This window comes from Haliaeetus leucocephalus, unplaced genomic scaffold (assembly GCF_000737465.1).
Source record: "Haliaeetus leucocephalus isolate CR32 unplaced genomic scaffold, Haliaeetus_leucocephalus-4.0 Scaffold880, whole genome shotgun sequence".
NCBI classification, from domain to species: Eukaryota; Metazoa; Chordata; class Aves; order Accipitriformes; family Accipitridae; genus Haliaeetus; species Haliaeetus leucocephalus.
Genome location: NW_010973316.1, coordinates 1,098,336 through 1,115,911, shown reverse-complemented (window position 1 = coordinate 1,115,911; position 17,576 = coordinate 1,098,336). Strand labels below are relative to the sequence as shown.

At 36.4% G+C, this 17,576-nt stretch overlaps 1 protein-coding gene across 1 annotated transcript in view; it reads left to right on the top strand.

The window, feature by feature from the left end:
• FAM171B (family with sequence similarity 171, member B) overlaps window positions 1-7,415 on the top strand; it is a 32,822-nt gene extending 25,407 nt beyond the window's left edge. The window contains exons 5-8 of the mRNA XM_010583225.1: window positions 691-858; window positions 4,640-4,756; window positions 5,562-5,685; window positions 5,942-7,415. Coding sequence (XP_010581527.1) covers window positions 691-858; window positions 4,640-4,756; window positions 5,562-5,685; window positions 5,942-7,277 — 1,745 coding nt within the window. The 3' untranslated portion in view covers window positions 7,278-7,415. The remainder of the gene's footprint in view (window positions 1-690; window positions 859-4,639; window positions 4,757-5,561; window positions 5,686-5,941) is intronic.
• Window positions 7,416-17,576: the final 10,161 nt, after the last annotated feature.

Here is a 17,576-nt window from a genome sequence, read left to right as displayed (position 1 = left end):
CTTTCACCATCCTGTCATATTGTGCATTCTGAAGTATTTGCAAATTAGTGTAAGGAAAACAAAGGAAACAAACTTTTTTACAAACTGCATTGTAAAGCTTTGTATATGCAATGTTTCCTTTGAGTGCTTTGACAAGCCTCATGATTAACTATTCAGTTGATTATAACTGCCAAATTAGAAAGTTAATCCTTACAGGAGAGTTTAAGAGGACTGTTCAACTAAGGAGAAATGCAGCAGTCATATATCTACATAAGTCTTCAGTTTGATTCAATGTTATATATATTGCAATTATACAAAAATTCTTATATTGTCTATATTTCACATAGGTTAGCTATTTTGTAATCAAATTATCTGAGGGGAAAAACCCTTCTTCCACCACCCCCAAGCCAAGTTTTGCCTAATCATTGGTTCTACAGTCAGCATTGGACCTATGTGTCAAAAGTCTGTTTCTCTTTTACAGATTTGCTGTAGAAATGACTGGTTTTTATTTTTATCACAAGATTTTAAAAGTCCAGAAGAGAAGAAATGTTTATTTTTATTTGACCAAGTTGGTGACAGCTGACTGTTTAACTGGATGCGAATGAGGGCTTGACTTTAGTTATAATAAGGATAGGTTCTTAATTCTAAATATTTTTTTTAAGAAATAGACTATGAATGGAAAATTACAGACAAGATATTTCTTACATTCAGGTTTCAAAAGCATGGAATTAGCTCCTCTTGCTGCAATATGCGTAAATGTTCTTTTGACTGGGAAAGAACTGAAAGTAAATGGTCCCATTCAGATTACACTTCCTCTTCCCACAAGTACTGTAAAATCAGGAGATGCTATACCTGCATGGACATTCGATATGAAAACTGGTAAGTGGGCTGAGTTATGTGTTGTTCTACCTTTTAGGATATGTGTATAGTTTTGGGCACATGACACTATGTCATGAGACAGTGATTGCAGTAATATATGAGGTAGTGGTAAATAGCCACAAATTTTATTAGGGGTTCTGTATTATTTTTGATTGGTTAACTTGAATTGTTCAAAGGAATTTCCCTGCTTACATGAGTTCAAAAAGCTTTGGTAAAATCCATTAGCATTCCTGTTGAACAAATTTTACATGTGATGGATTTTTATTTTCAGAGGAGGCTAAGGATTCAGGGAACATATGTTTTAGGTGATGTTAAATTTTAAGCCTGGTAATTTTGTGAATGCCTTCTTAAAAGAAAAATAAGAATTGAAGACTTGGATGCTTTGTTTCCTAGAGTATAGCTCTAAAGGTTCTTTGACACTAAACCTGGATAGATATTGCTTCAGTTAACAAAAGCAATTCAGAAAGTGAAATGAAGGTGAAATAAGAGTTATCAGAGGGAACAGCATAGTTCTTACAGTATATGTGGGAAGAGGAGGCTGGGGATTAGACATTCTAAACCTTTTGTCATCCCTTCCTGTCTAATTTTAGTCAGGAGTGAGTAATGAGCTACGTACACTTATCCCATTTAGATGTCCTGTATTAGGCATGTGTGCATTAGTGTACTGATTGTCTTAAATTGTACTTTATACTTTCCATCACACTTGGTCTTGAAATACGCATGCGAATGAAGAGGTAAGCGTCTTACTCCTTATTAAGGCAAAAAGCTGTTATTCAACTGTTGAAAGTACAGGAGAGGACACCAACTCCAGCAAAGCATTGTTTACATGTTCAAGAAACAAACTGTTCATCTTAATGAAGAACAACCAAAGAACATTAATTTGAATGAAGAATATGCTAATAAAAAATTGGCTAGGTTGTCTCTTGGGAAAAGAGTGAATAGAATAAGTTTTGGCATAGAAGATTAAGTCTGTCTACACACCTAGAAGATTTCAGAAGGGTAACCAGTGATAAGGGTTAACATTCTTCATCAAAGAAAGGGTTTTAGTCTGACGTGGTAAAATAGCACAAAGGGGTTTGATTTCTTGCTGCCACAGCCACTTTTGCCAGCTCCTGTGCTCATCTGTACCTATGCCAAACTGTTTTAACTCACTAAACAGAAAACTAGGTCAACAATGGTACTAAACCAAAAAGTTGACAGAGCTAGAGCAGCTGGGCACAGGGTCAGGCTAGAGTATAAACCAGTGTAAGGTGTGTATGTGGGTGTTGAGGGGCCTACTCAGCATGCCTACTTAGGCATGTTGGCCTTGGGGGTAGAGCAAGAGCAGGAGTGTGGTATGCTGACCCAATAAAAACTATTAAAACCGTTGGGTTTTTTCCTGTCAGATGGGGTATACTCTGATAGAGATTCCGTAAAGGTAAATTGTTTGTGATGGGTGCTCACTGAGGTGTAGTGTTTGCGTGGAGCCTTCACTGCTGCTTGCTGAGAGAGGACAAGGAGGACTATGGACAAGCATAGAGACTTTTTGTGCATAACTCTTAACTTCTACTTTTTCTTCCACTTCCTCATCTCTTCTCTACAGTCAAAATTGCAACTGTATACAGTGCTCTGGATGTTAATTTTTAAATACGTTTCTTTTATTTTTACCTTTGATCTGACATGTGCAAAATGACTCATTTCTATGGTAACTGAGTAACAGCAAGGTGTTCCTTAGTCAAGGTTCTGGTAACTGAGGACAGCTGAACGCATAGGCTCTCCAGCAAGCATTCATGAGGGTCCATAAGTAGCAGCAGGCCCCCATCTGAGCTGAATGGTGAGCTACCACTGCACTAAGGAGACTCTGGCATCCAAAGATGTTGCATGCGGGTTGTCCCCAGCAAGATGTTGACACACACTTTTAAACTCTCAAGTCCTTGGGGAATATGTCATAATGGTAATCAGAGCTTCCGTATCAGTATTGATAGCAGTAAGGGAACAGGTCTGTGTTTGATATTGTGTAGGCTGATCCATACATGCCAGGAAGACGATAGAAACTGCTTTTACATGTCTGCTCATGCAGTGTTCCCTGGTGTTACTCAATGTGTAATAGTACTGAGACTGTTCCTGGAAAATGAGCTTTTGTAATTATATTCCAGCTGCTGTAAATGCAGAATTTGTTGATGTATATTGAACTTGGCTTCCTTCTTACTAAATATTTTTCCTCATTAGTACCAAAAGTACTTTATGGATTATAATAGAATTTCAAAAAAAAAAAAAGCTTGCATTGCAACATTAAATTGAGAATCTTATCTTTCTGTTTGGATTGCAGTAAGTCATAAGAGAATATGTGCTTACTCATAAATCACATTTTCATGTTTTTCTTAATATGTGCTATGTTCTGTGGAGTATATCAGGGGGAGATATAATTTACTGAAGAGGACAGCAGAGATTATATAGCTTCTTACAGATTTGTTCTGTCAAGATAGAACTTCTGGAGACCTAGAATTTTTTTTGCCCTTTATATGTGGTGGTTTGTGTTGGTTTTTATCTGCCTGTAAGTAACCCACCCTCTATACTTGTAAAACAATAGTTTTGCCTTATAGTGGTATCTTGCCTTAGAGTTGACAGGACAGAGAATTTGAGGATCTGTTGTTGTTGCCTCTAATATGAGAGTTAGGGATGGAAGATTCTTCTGGCTGGTTTTGCTCCTGAGTCTGGACAAGAGGTTTTCCAGGTAACTGAGAAACCACGTCTTTCAGGGTTCTAGGTGGCTGGTTGCTGCTGCTATTCTCCCTCTGCCAGCCATCACAAGTACCAGGAGAAGGCTGCAAGTTTTACTGCCGAATGATACTTCGTGCGTGTGCGTGTCTGTGCATGCGCACATTGTGGCATGTGTGAGTTCTCATCTTTACCTCCTGTCCGGTTGATATTTCCTTTTGCTTTGGTGAAAGAAGTGTTCTGGAGAGAAATTGAAATTGTAGGGCTTATATGAATTATAATTTTTGCATGCTTTGGTTATTGTTGTTTTAAAAAAGCTGGTGGTTCTCTCTCCTTCTCAGTATGAGCTTGTTTTCTGTCCTTAGAATTTAACAGATGGACCACAATAAATGCGTTCAAGTGTGTTCAGTAGAATTCTGTCTCTTCTACTGCATGCTTTATTAATTGTAGAAGCTGGCATACCATAATACCTGTCCTTTGTGTTGCCAAACAGATGGTGTGGAATCTGTGTCCTAACAATAGACCTTCCTTGGGCGAACTGAACTGTTACTGCCTTGGGGCAGGGAGAAGGAGAGAAACATTCAAGACACTGTTTATCCTATTGTAACTTATTATGCTACAATAATGCTTTGCCACTAAGTGCTGCTAGCTAATATTAAACTTGTATTGGTATGCTTAGATTACCTGCTCCTTAGTAGTTTTTTGTTGGTTTTTTTTTTTTAGTCTTGGCCTTCATACATGCTTAAGCTCATATAATAGGATTTTTCAAATTATTTGTGTGCATATCTATGAAAAACATTTGTTAATAGAAAATGAATTATATTAAATTAATTCTGGTAAGTAATTTTGAGGATTTGTTTCAAAGTAAATGTCCACACAGGTATATTTGAAATGAAATTATCAAGAGAGAAAGTTTGCATGTTTAGTGAAAGCTGTGTAATAAATAGTATATAGGTCAGAAGTTTCAGTTTTTCTTGTGACCTTGTATATTTTTGGTAATAGCTTAATTGCTAATGGTTTGAGATAAAGAAGAATCCTGCATGGCATGTGCAATATTTTGTCTGTTTTTTCTTTTTTTTCTCAGGTGCCTGGGTAAGCCGTGGGCTAGGAATGGTAAAGGAAGCAGATGGTCAATTAGTATGGACATATACTGCTCAACACTTAGGCTACTGGATAGCAGCTCCACTGCCTGGAACAAGAGGTATTACAATGACTGGCAAAGAAATTACTGAGTAACCTAAGTAACAATGTATCTAAGGCTGTCAGTTTGGCTTTATTTAACAACAGAAAGGGAGAAAAGACATGCAATTTCAACAGTTAGAAAACTTTTGTTTCAATGCCTTTGTGCGTATAACAGTTTCCTAGAACTTCAAATGCTATAGGGGGAAAAGTCCAGACTGTATTTCAACTTGTATATTTATATTGTCTCCATCTTTTGAAAGAAGCCTGCAAGGGACCTGTGATTATGGAGATCTAAAAATCAGCAGGACTGTATCCCTTCCTGTTGAGGATGATGTATGACAGGAGGAAATACAAGAAGAAAATTAGTCTTGGGTAAAACGGTCGGAGTGGATTCTGTTTTATGTAGACTTGTTGCATGTTTTGCAAATTCATATGAAGGGATTCTTATTGGAGAAATATGATGTCAAAATTTAAAGACAGATAGCACTTTGTGATAGAAGCACTAAATAGAAAATGTAGACTGTGTTTCTAGGTCAGTTTGGACAACTAATACAAGTGTAATTTGACAGGAATTGAGTAGGTGTCATGGTAAGGCTTTAGTACTTGAGATGAACCTTTGAAGATCCATTATATTGTAACCACTGTTTGTGTATTTTCCAGTTTGCTGAAATAGCAAGGTGAAAAGGGAAGGATGAATGTAGTGCCATAGGAACACAAAATCACTGGAAAAGTACAGTTTAATTTATTAGCTACAGCTCTGCATATCAAGTGGAATTATTTGTTTTTGAGAACTAATACTTGTCTGGTTTTGTTCGACAATCTAGAATCCATTATTAGTGCGGTTTCCAAGGACATAACAGCCTATCACACAGTCTTCCTTACGGCCATACTGGGAGGTACTGTTGTCATTATCATTGGATTTTTTTCTGTTCTTCTTTGTTACTGCAGGTAAGCAAAAAGAGAGGCTCAGCATGAGTAGAATTTAAGGTTGATAAAATAGTCTCTTGAAGTTAAGACTTGTTTCCTTAGCTAAACTATAATGTGTAGCCTAATATTTCTTCAAAAATTCCAGTTATTATAGAACTTCATTTTAAGTTTGTGATGTCACATTCTTCCTAACAAAAATCTAGTCTTCAGCTCTGGTAGTCAACAGTCTATTATTTCCTAGTATGCTCTACAGTCACCTTGCATCTCTTTTGCATAGGGATAAATGTGGTCGGACGCAAAAGAAGGAAAAAAATACAACTAGACTGGAGGTCATAAAAAAAGACCAGACAACGTCAACAACTCACATAAATCACGTCAATGCTGTCAAAGGGTCTTTACAGTTGGAGGATAAGTCACAGTTATATACACCGAAGATTTCTTCATACAGCCCTCAAAGAAGGATGTCCATAGACACAGAAGAGGGAAAATCACGAGACAATTTTAAAATCTACACAGAGGATGCTTCTTATCAGTCATCATGTCAGACTGGTCAGTCAAGAAATTCAGCCAATTCATTGGAGCCTAATGCTGGAGTTAGGCATTTACAGCCGCCAAAACATAGTAACGCTACTATTTCCCAGGCTCCTAGGGACATTCAAGACCAAAACAGGTACCTTTCACTGAAAGAGGAGATGTATGGGCTTTCCCATATCCCAGAACATCTAATGCATCTTTACAATCAACCTATTGCTATTCTTCAAACCTCTGACCTTTTCCACTCCCCAGAACAATTGCATCCTGCAAAATCAGCAACTTTGCCAAGAAAAGGGCAGTTAGTATATAGCCCCATGATGGAACCCATGAATCGTGACAGTTACATGCAAACGTTACCAAAAATGCCAGTGCACTCTCATCCACAGCCTTCTGTCTGCAGAGATGAAAACAGTACATTAGATAGTGAAGAGGGCTTACCTTCTCAAACATCAAACTGGGGCCGGTACACTAATAGCTTACTGGAGTCTGTCTCTGTTCCTGGGACATTGAATGAAGCGGTTGTAATGACTCCATTTTCATCTGAACTTCAAGGTATTTCAGAACAAACATTATTGGAACTCTCTAAAGGAAAACCATCTCCGCACCCTCGAGCATGGTTTGTATCCCTGGATGGAAAGCCGATCGCTCAAGTGAGGCATTCTTTCATAGATCTGAAAAAGGGCAGAAAAACAGAGAGTAATGATACCAGTCTGGACTCTGGTGTGGACATGAATGAGCATCATCCTAGTAGGAAACTGGAGAGAGAGAAAACTTTCATAAAAAATATGCCGCATTCTAAGATTCTTTACTTGGAAGATCTGGATCTAAGTAGCAGTGAAAGTGGGACCACTGTTTGCACTCCAGAGGACCAGGCTGTGAGGCATATTTTGGATGGAGGGAATGGGCCAGTTGTAGAACAGCATGATGAAGAAGGTCTAAGAAGAAAAACTGTATCAGGAAGTCACGAAACTGGTATCCCTTCTGCTAAAAAAAGGGATAGGCCATCTATCACGAGAAGAGATAGCAAAACCAGTATCTGGAAGAAAAGAGAGGAGAGGCCACTTATTCCTATAAATTAAAACACAATGTGCTTTGTCTTGTTGCTCTCCCTGCTGGTTATTGATCTCTTGGCTACTTCTGTAATTCTGCAATGTTGGGTTTACAAGGGAAAGGTTGTTTTCTAGTATCAAGAAAAGTTGTTTGTTTTTTTTAATATACAGATTTGAGTTACTAAACTTCAACCAGGCAATTGATATTCAATGTGAATTGAAAACAGGGAAATGCTACTATTAAAATTTTCCAGTTCCTAGTTTTGCTGGCAGTGTAGGGAAGGCCCACATTTTAATTAGCCTTTCATTCTTGGACACACCTCTGGGAATGCACGGTTAGAAATGTAGGCACATGTTTCAGTTTTTTTGTACTTGTTGCTAATGCATTGGTAGACTAGTTTAAAGCCATTCCTCAGCCTTGTTCCTAATCAATGTGACCATCTGTACAGTATTTTATACGTGAACTTTTATAGGGAACTGTTACTACTTCTTCGTATAATGTAAAATGTTTCATCAGTTAGTCCCATGACACCAGCAGATGAGCTCTGTTGGATTTATCAGTAGAGCTCTATAGCATTACTGCCCTCCCTTTGTGCCCATCCATGTGCAAAAGTTTGCCATTCCATATAGCAGTGGCAGAAGGGGAAAGTGTTACAAGCTCTGTGGATGCTGCAGTTCATGGTCCCTGCTGTCTTAAGATGTTGCCCATTTGCTTTGTTTTAATCTGCTTTATTACGAACTGTGGACGTTGAAGACTGACATCTGTGATGAAGTGTCCACATCCAGCAGAAAAGGACTGGTTCTGGTAGCATTCAAAGCTGTTGCTGCTACTGATCCCAGTGTCTTGTTTTGGCTTCGTTGTCAGTTACAGTCTTCCCTTCTGCATGCTGTTGGGCCAATTGTGCTCCACAACATAGTCTTGAATTGCTGCATATTTATAAGTTTGGCCCAGTGTGCAAGTTTAGACAAATTATGCCTTTGAAATAGTTTCCTTCAACAGAAAAGTTGGGTACTGTTGCTTTTCATTTTATGTTTTAAAAAATGGAAGATCATGAGAGGTTTATGTGCCTACATTTTGCCAGCCTGAGCTGCTTTTGTCTAGGTTGTGCATCGCAGAGGGGTTAAACAGGCTTTAAAAGTTGGGGGTTTTTACGAGCATGAGAGCGCAGATTGCAAAATTTGGTCTATAATGCAATATAAATACTACTTATGACTCATCTTAGAGTTAAATTTACCAAAAGTCATGAATGCATGAAATGTAACTAAGATATGTATAGAGGAAGGAAAAGGCCATCAGAATATTCTTTATTTTTAATGTTCATCTTGTCAAAGTGATCGTTTCAACTTTGGCTAACAGAAAAGTAGATACATCCCGTAATGTGCTTCATATAGCATATAGAATGTCTTTCTGTGGCTTTGAAGCTGTTTCTCTGATGAAATAAGTTCCAGCATTTTGGCTTTGGCAGTTTGATTATAAATCATCCTAAAAAAGCTTTATAAATATTTCCCTTAGAGCTTGGTTAAGGTTCTGTACCAAGACCCAAACATACAATGCCTATATTGGAATTGTGGGGTGAGGTGCATTCGGTTGTCTGCCCTGTAGTACACTCAAGAGTTGGGAAATATCCTATGCAGCTGGGCTTCTGGGAATATTTACTCAGGAAACATTACTGTGAAGTATGTCTGTTATGTGGGGATTGTCAGTTGTCTGGTCCTGTTTCTAGAAGAATACGCAAGGTAACCAGAATGGTACTAGCCATACATCAATCCAACTTCTGGTGTGCAGTTGCTTCATGAACAAAGTATGATGTTCTTGTTGAGTTCACAAGTATGAAAGTGCAAAATAAGTTGGAGATAGGTGTGCAAATAAGTCTATAAATTGGACAAAACAATCTGGTTTAATTATACGATTCATTTACTTCAGAGGTGAAGATGGCTTGTCATATTAGCATGCTTTTGGTACTCTTTTTAGGTAACTGTAATTCAATTTTCCTATACTGAATACATTTTCATAATATTTTTTCCCCTATGTGCAGTTCCACTGGATTTTGTGTATGGCTAACTCTCTAGCCCCAAATACTGATATTTTCATCCTTTGCTTTCTTATATATGTCAGTAGGAATCAATTTATATATTTTGTGTAGATGTACATTTCTTCTGAAAGCTGCTTTGACTTTTGAGGTTTAGTATTGCCCTGCTCTTAAGTTGCATCAGTTCTGATGGCTCCCTTTTCAAAAAGAGAATATTATGTATTCTGTTGAACATAACAGAAAATCTCTGACTAGCTAATGGTTTTGAGGTGTTAATATTAAATTGATATGTCTCCACTGGAAATTTTGTTCACCTACAGTAACTTATATTGCAGATTTTTTCAATGCATTTTTTCATTGTATATACCAAAAAGACCCAATTCCTCAAACTTACCTGTATTGTTAAAAAATACAGACTACTATAAATGGCTTTATTCATGTGAGTTCAAAGGAACTAAGTTTTGCACTCCAGTGTTCTTGTTCTGCATCAGACTAGGTATCTGTTCACCAAAGAAGAAGGATTAGAAATGTTGAAAAGATCAGTTATAACTTTGGGACTTCAAAGTAACAGTGCCAAAAAATGTGCTTAGGTAGTACAGATTCTCGTCTGCTCTGCTAGCTGATCAAGAGCAAAGAGAGGAGTTTGGTTCTGTACCATCGTTCTAAAGGAGCTTTTGGCTGTCTGGATTAGTCACAATTTTACCCTGCATGTATGGTAGTGCAAAATGGCCCCTTTAAAGGCTGTGCATTAATGATGCATTTCAGCTTTTAGCCAACAAAGCAAGTCAGAGTGGAACAGATCTTCTTGCAGGAGTTTCTTGCTGCTAGGCTTCTCAGTAGTAGGAAGAAAGAACAAATTTTTCTGAAGAATAGGCATCTCATCTATCTCTACTAAATAGTAGCTCCTCCCTTGTTTAATGAGGGTGTGGACTTTTCTTTTTGTGGAGTATTTAAATTCTTTTCTGGAGTGCACATGCTGCAGTTCTGGTAATACCATTTTCAAGGCTCTCTTCAGCTGTTGCTTCTATCCATGCCAGTCAAGCCACAGCTATCTTTGCTTGCTTTGTAGATCCCATACACCAACTTTTCTGTGTGTAACTTGCTAGCGTTTATCACAAATGTCTTATGCTGCTGGTTACACTTGAAAAGGCTTTTCTAAAGTTGAGTTTTATATTAAAAATAAATACAGAACTTGTTTTCTGTGTCAGAATATGAGAAAACTATTCTGTAGAAAGCAATTACTGTTGCAGTTGTATCTGCAAAGATAAATGCTACATGAAAACAGCTGATGCCCGTAAGCACACAATGACAGGGAATTCTTCCTTGGCCCTATCATAAGCATTAAATCTTGGATTTTAAAAACTCTTAACTCTAAAATTATTAGAATTATACATCATATTTATATTCAGTACTTATAGAATATATTATTGGAGTCTTCATGTTGCAGTTGTATGTTGGAATTTATGCACTGGAAACCTGTATTACCTATTAGCGACTAGAATTCTTTCTGGTTTTAGATCATTAAAAAAAGGAGTTTGACTACACTGAGTTCTAAAAATTTTAATTCCAGAGATAACTGTACATGATGTGTAACATATGTGGAAAAGACAAAATGTTATCATGAAACTTGTCTTTGTGGTCAAACTAATGCTTTTCTATATTTATATATACGATTTCCACACATGAATTTATAGGAATCACTGAATTTATTTTTTAAGATTTTCCTCTGTTGGCTTAGTATTGCAGCACTAACAGAGTGCTAAAATGCTAGTGCTAACATTAGATCTATGCAAGAAGCAGCAAGGATTTGTGGCACACTGCTCTTCGAAAGGCCAGGGAAACATTCAGAGGTTTTCACTTATTTGCATCTGGAGGTTGATTACCTTGAGAATAAGAAGTGGGACATGCCTGAAGCACCTTTTTATAGTAAGCCCCCTCTAAGGAGAGGGAATGAGTGGGGAAAATTGGAAAGGATGTAGCTTCTTTGTGATGCTTGTTTCCAAACTGATACGTATTTGTGCTTCAGTGGAATCAATTCTTTCTGAAGAACACAAATGTTTGCAAGAATTATATCTCAGTTTTTCACAAGATGTTTCTTGAGCTGTCAGCTTCTGCAAAAAGCCACATAGATGTAAGTAGAGTTTAAAGTGAAGGGTATTGGGTAGATACAGAACACTCAGCACCAAATTTTGTCATATACTTAGGGTGAAAGGTGGTTAATAAACTTCAGGACAGTTTCCCCACCATGGTTGCAATACATGATGTTGGTATTCTTCTTGCAGAAGGGTATACAGTTCCAGGTCTTACATACTTTTGATAAGGTGGTTAATGGAGTCAGCCAAGGCTTGTTTCTGCAGATTAATTCATGTGGCTTAGGTCAGTGCTTTGATGTATCATAAATATAAGGGAAGTGATCAGGCAAAATAGAATGCAGCTGTGTTTGCATTAATCTGGCTGTGTTACCTAGAATAAGCTAATTGACAGTAACTTTCAGATTGTCACCAAATGCCACAAATTATAGAAATTTTTTTAAAAAAGGGGGGGGAATCACTTAAAAATTCCTTTTGATTAACAGGAAAAATCTTGATAGAACTGTCAGAAAATAAAAGAACTCTTGTATCTTACAAACCTGAAACCAAAACTCATTTGATGTTTAGGGACTTTATTTACCAATGTAGAGCTAGAGATGATGCACAAAAAGTAATGCAGGGTGTAGGAATGTTTAGTTGTCTGCTTTGTTTTTATGCAGTAATTTGTACCAAAGAGGATGAAATGAATAGGCACCAGTCTAAACTCTTCTCATTAGTTAAAAAGTGAAACAGGTTAACAATATTACTAATCTAACACTGTGCAAATTAAAAGGCAGTACACTACATCCATTGTCTAGTACTGCATATTAGGAAAATCTGAAGAAAAATTAGCCTGCTGAAGTGCCTTTCTCTTTCATCAGACTTATTTTATCAGTGGGACACCTGACTATGTGAAAAGCACATTGTGGGTTTTTTTTCTGTTAGCCAAAAAAAACTCAATTCATACTTACAATTATGTAGGTTTTATAATATTTTAAAAGGCAGATCTAGTGTTTTTTATGTTGGAATACTGACTCCTGCATGTTGATGATAATGGTAATTGCTGTAAACCCTGGGGTTTTGTATTTTATGTTTGAAAAGAAATTTAAAAAATATATCTTTAGCAATCTGAACAGTAGTATCTTTTAAAAATGCACATATGGGATCTGATTCAACTTCATAAGTCAAGAGTGAGCATCTTGAAGTCACTGGTTTTACAGGTATGAAACTGGGATTTTAACTTCAAAAATTAAATTAATATATGTTTATATATGAAAACTATTATAATGATAAAAATCCTTTTTTTCAGCTGCTAGCCTTCCTTGCCAGTAGAAGCAGAAAGGGTGTGGAGATAGGTACTTAATTCTTACTTCCTAGAACCAATTTTTATCTCCATTTCGAGCCTAACCTGCATTGTTTATATAACCAAAGCTTCTGCTTTTTTTTCTTTTTTCAATTTAGTGGAATTATGCAAAACACAGTACTATACCTACAGAGTTAAAAGTGAGCATTCTTTTATAGTAGTTTGCACTTATTTGTGCCACACTTCTAACAGTAGGCAGCTACATTTGTGTTAAAGAATTTATATGAAAGGTGGTTTAAATTACTTTAATTTGAGCTTCTTTTTCTTTGAAAAGCAGTATTCAGTGTGTTCTGATTACCAAAAAAAAATGGCTTCAGATTTCTTTTTTAGACTGGCAGGGGAAAACTATGTCACTTCTAGTATTAGCACTCAGCTTGAAAATTATTTTACCAAATTTTTTTTTTTAGTCAGTTTAAGACTTATTGAACATTCCTATATTCCCCCTCCTCAAAATGTACTGGTACTTTATTCCCCAGTTAACCAATTCAGTTCCTTTGAAGCACTTGTTGCACTTCAGTTCATGTTAGAACAGTAATTTTACATCTTATTGTGTAGAATGACACTTTTTAGTGCTCATTAGAGCATGGAGTTCATAAAAAGCCTGGCTCTGAGATGCTGAAAGGTAGGTGAACTGACTGTGCTCACCACCTTGCACGTTGGAGCCTTACATTCAACAAACACTTCATTACCTTGGCAATCGTTTTCAAAAACACTCTAGTGTGGATATTGTTTATGTAAAACATTCTTGATATTCAGCATCCTGGTTTTAAGTATTTCTACCTTTTTATATGTTGTCAGAGGTGTCTTTTCATCTCTGTATTTACTACAGTATCAGTGTATCTGTTGCTGAAAATGTAACTAAGATTTGTAAAATGTTATAGCTTATGCAATATAATAAAAGTTTTAAAAAGACATCAGTGCCTTAACTTTTATTTGAATGTCTTTGAAGTCATAAGTTTTTTAGGAACATACCTCTCTCACTTAACACTTTTTTGCTAAATATCACTAAAAAATGTGTATTTCTGTCATCATCATAATTCTAATGACAATGTTGTTATCCTTAAGTTTACCAATTCTACTTCAGTCACATTCTCTGTTCTATTTCTACTGAAGCAAGACTTCTATATCTGCATGAAACCTGATTCCTGTTTCTTGGTTAGTGCAGCTAAGATTATTCCTTGTGTAAACTGATGTTGCAATTGAGAGGGGTACCCAGAGAAGAATATTATTTCAGGTTTTGTTCTTATGTCTAATATCTCTCTTCTGCATTCTTTCATTTAGAGATTTTCTGTGGCTCCAAGAACAAATAAAAGATTGTTTCTGTATGTCTGCACAGTGCATAAGACAGAGGCATCGATTCCAGCTATGAATAAGCTCAAAATACTTAAATCCAGGTAGAAGAACAAGACAATATTGTGACATAGAAGAGCTTAAGCTAAACTTCAGGATATAATGTCCTATTCTTAATTGTATCTAACACTAGTATTTCTCAAGCCTTTTTCTTTTCTAAGCTTTACAAAAGCCACATTTCGGTATTTTCACCATTGTTCGGAAACCCTGCAAGACTGCAGGCAAGCACATTGCAAAGGTTTTCCTACCATGGGGGGCACTTGCATGTGTTCTGTGATCACTCCTTTAATGCTCTGGGAAGCTACAGTCTTCCAGTAAACTACTGCTTTTCTTACTCTCACAGAGTAACTTTTTTATTTTCAACTTCGCTAGGAAGTACTTTTTTTTAACCTTTGCAAATCCATTAGATACTTTAAAATAGATGGAGTGAACTTTCTCTTTACAAGAAGCTAAAGAAATCAGAGGAATTTTATTTCCAATAAAAGAACAGTATTTTCTGTCATATTTCACTTCTGTGGAAAAATCAGATATCTGGGTCATCAGCTGATCTGTCAAAATTGACTGAAGTTCAACTTGGTTCTATGTCATCAGGAAATACAAAATCCAAACTATACAGATTACTCATTTAAATAAAGTATGTGTGAGTAGATGATACTGTTTTATTTATTCTAAATAAGTTGTTAGACATGCTATCACATTTTGATTTCTATTAAAACATAAGGAAAGGTAAGTGGAAAGTCAAGTTGCAAATCTGGCTAAGATCCAACAAAATATTCCCATTTTTCTTAGATTCTCAGAATAAAACTTAAAAAATGGCAGGTTCTTACTGCACCTCTCTTGGTTCTATTTAATCAACAGCTGGCAACTGGGTTGAAAGAAAAGTATTTCTCATGCAATCGGGCTTTATATTTACATTTATTGCAGGTATTGAGGTTTAAATCTTAATTACCTTATTGGAAATCTAGACCTTAAATAAAACTAAAATTACTAAAATTTAAATTTATTTGTTATATTACCATTTAGAGAATTCTTCTTAGACTCAGGAATTCTTTGGCTTGGCCATCTGTACATGATTGAAAATGGCTAAGTGGGTGGTTCCTGTATACTACTTGGAGGCTTAGCTCCTCTTTTGAGCATTAACTATCAGGAAACCATAGCAGATCTTACAGAATGTACCTGATACTATAAATAGGTTTCTTCCATCTTGCTTTTACTGTTGCACATTTGAAAATAGCACATTTTATATCATTTCTTTCAGCAATAATGTTAAAATGAGTGGCTTAATTTATTACACCTCCGAATAAGAACTGTTCCCTAACTGGTCTTTCAAGAATGTAAAAGCTTACTGCATTTCACATTTGAGTAATTTACTTGACTGAAGGTTAAAAACTTGCAAATAAGAAATAGTGACAATTTTACAAGTATATGGCTATTTTCTGAAATACATCTACACCAGCCAAATCAGTTCTTTTCTTTATTTGAGAAGATTTAATATGAACATTTCTCACAACATTGAGGAGCACTGAGTTAATTTTTGTAGTACCTACAGTTCATGACATCTGATTATTCACTTACTAATTTGTTTCTTGGTCTCTAAGAAATCCTGCGTGTGGAGCATGAAAGTAAGAATATAGCTATGTTACCTAAAATGAGACAACCATGAGCTGGTATGCAGTGGAATTCCTTCCAATAATAAATCTATTTTTCTTCTTTTAAAGTTCAGATTATTATGTTTAGGTGGTTGTCTTGCTAGGAGTCTCTGTTGGTGGCTGGTGTTTCCGACATGCTTATTGCCCTTTTTTGAGGAATGGCTTGCTGTGCACAAATTAATTTCAAAGTTCAACTCCCTGGGATATCTTAGAATTGTGTAATTATTACAGCCATCTTTTTTAAAAGTAACTACTTTGTATTGCCACAGTCAAACTGATGCTGGCTTCTCAAAGTGTTATGAATGTCATCCTTTCTAATGGTACTGAGCTTCCCAGAAGATGCTGTTTCAAAAGAGCTTAAAGAGTATTCCTTACTATGCCTGGAAAAATCACTTAGGTTTCTACTGCTGTTCTGATCAGATTCTTCTAAATGGAGGTTGCTAACAAATCTTAAATCCTTTTGGGACTTCGGCACATATTTGTTAGAAAGTTTTCTGAAGATACTTTGAGAATGTTCTGATGCATGTTCAGATGATGTTTGCTTGAGAAGTAATCCATTTCCAGATGCAAAGCAGGTGGAACCAGAAATTTGTGTAAGTTTGCCAAGATTTGCATGAGAACCTGTTGGGTAGTTTCCATGTTTGGCTGGCATATCCTTCCACGTCATTGCACTGTATACAACATGTTCATTAATAGGATGTGATTCTTTGCTGCAGTCGCCAACTGTCAATATATTCCCTATGAAACTGAAAAGGTAGGAAGGTCAGCTGTTGCATAATATTTCTTAGCTAAATATGGACTAAGCAATTGTTCTTGCAATATAATTAATTCCAAGAAGCCTCTTCTCTGGTGTTAGAAGTGCAAACCCACAGGAACTTCACTGATCGCTAGGGGGCTATGTTGCTTATGTAGAGAATGAATAGATTCTGGGTTTTGGGCACTGGCAAGCTAAAGGAAGTTAGTTAAAATTCTCCTGACTGCTGTAAACTGGATATTTAAATCCCATTTTTAAAAGTGCTGCTAATAGCAAGTTACTTAACTGTAACAGATAATATAATTACACATATGTTTGCTATGAGGAATCAGTGATGACTCTGCTAGCCTTCCCTTTCAGCTTAATTCCCCTTTTGATTCTGTTCCATAGCAATTCTGTACTTAAAGGGCACTAACTACTGAGATCGTAACCAAGATCCTACAAGTGAGCAAGGAGTTGGAATTTATATTAACTACTGTTGTGTCGTCAGTGAAGAAATACTGCTGGTCAGGTAGGCTAGCTTGAGTTAAATCTGACAAAGGGCTCTCTTCTGTGAACTTGGTTAAGGGTGCTGGTACAAAGTAGCAAAGATGAACTTCACAAGTTGGCTGAGTAATAATGTATTTCCAAATTATGGAACTTGCTGCAGGATTGCAAAAGGCTCCCCAATTTTAAGGCAAACTCTGCTCCTTTTTGCAAGAAGTATACTGAGACAGATCAAAGCTCCACTGCTAAGTGTTTGAAATTGTAAACTGCTCAGAGGATGTAAATGTACCTCTCCAAATATGGGAAGGTGCTAACTGACACTGATTAAGAAGCACGGAAAGAGTCTTGTTGTGGCTTCAGTTGATAAACCAGCAAGACTGAACAGGAAATATTTCAGCATTTCAATATCCCAGAAGGTCTAAATCTTTTCAAAATAATATGTTTTAATTTTTTTTAAAAAATTAAGTTCATTCAAGGTCGTCTTCTTGGAGAGATGCTACTGAGTTCTGGCAGAATGTATCAGAATTGGAAGAATATGAATAGTGAACCAGGCTCCTAAAGAAGAGTACCACTTTATTCAGAATTTGTTCTGTAGAGAAGTAAACATCAGTAACAGTAGATAATGGTG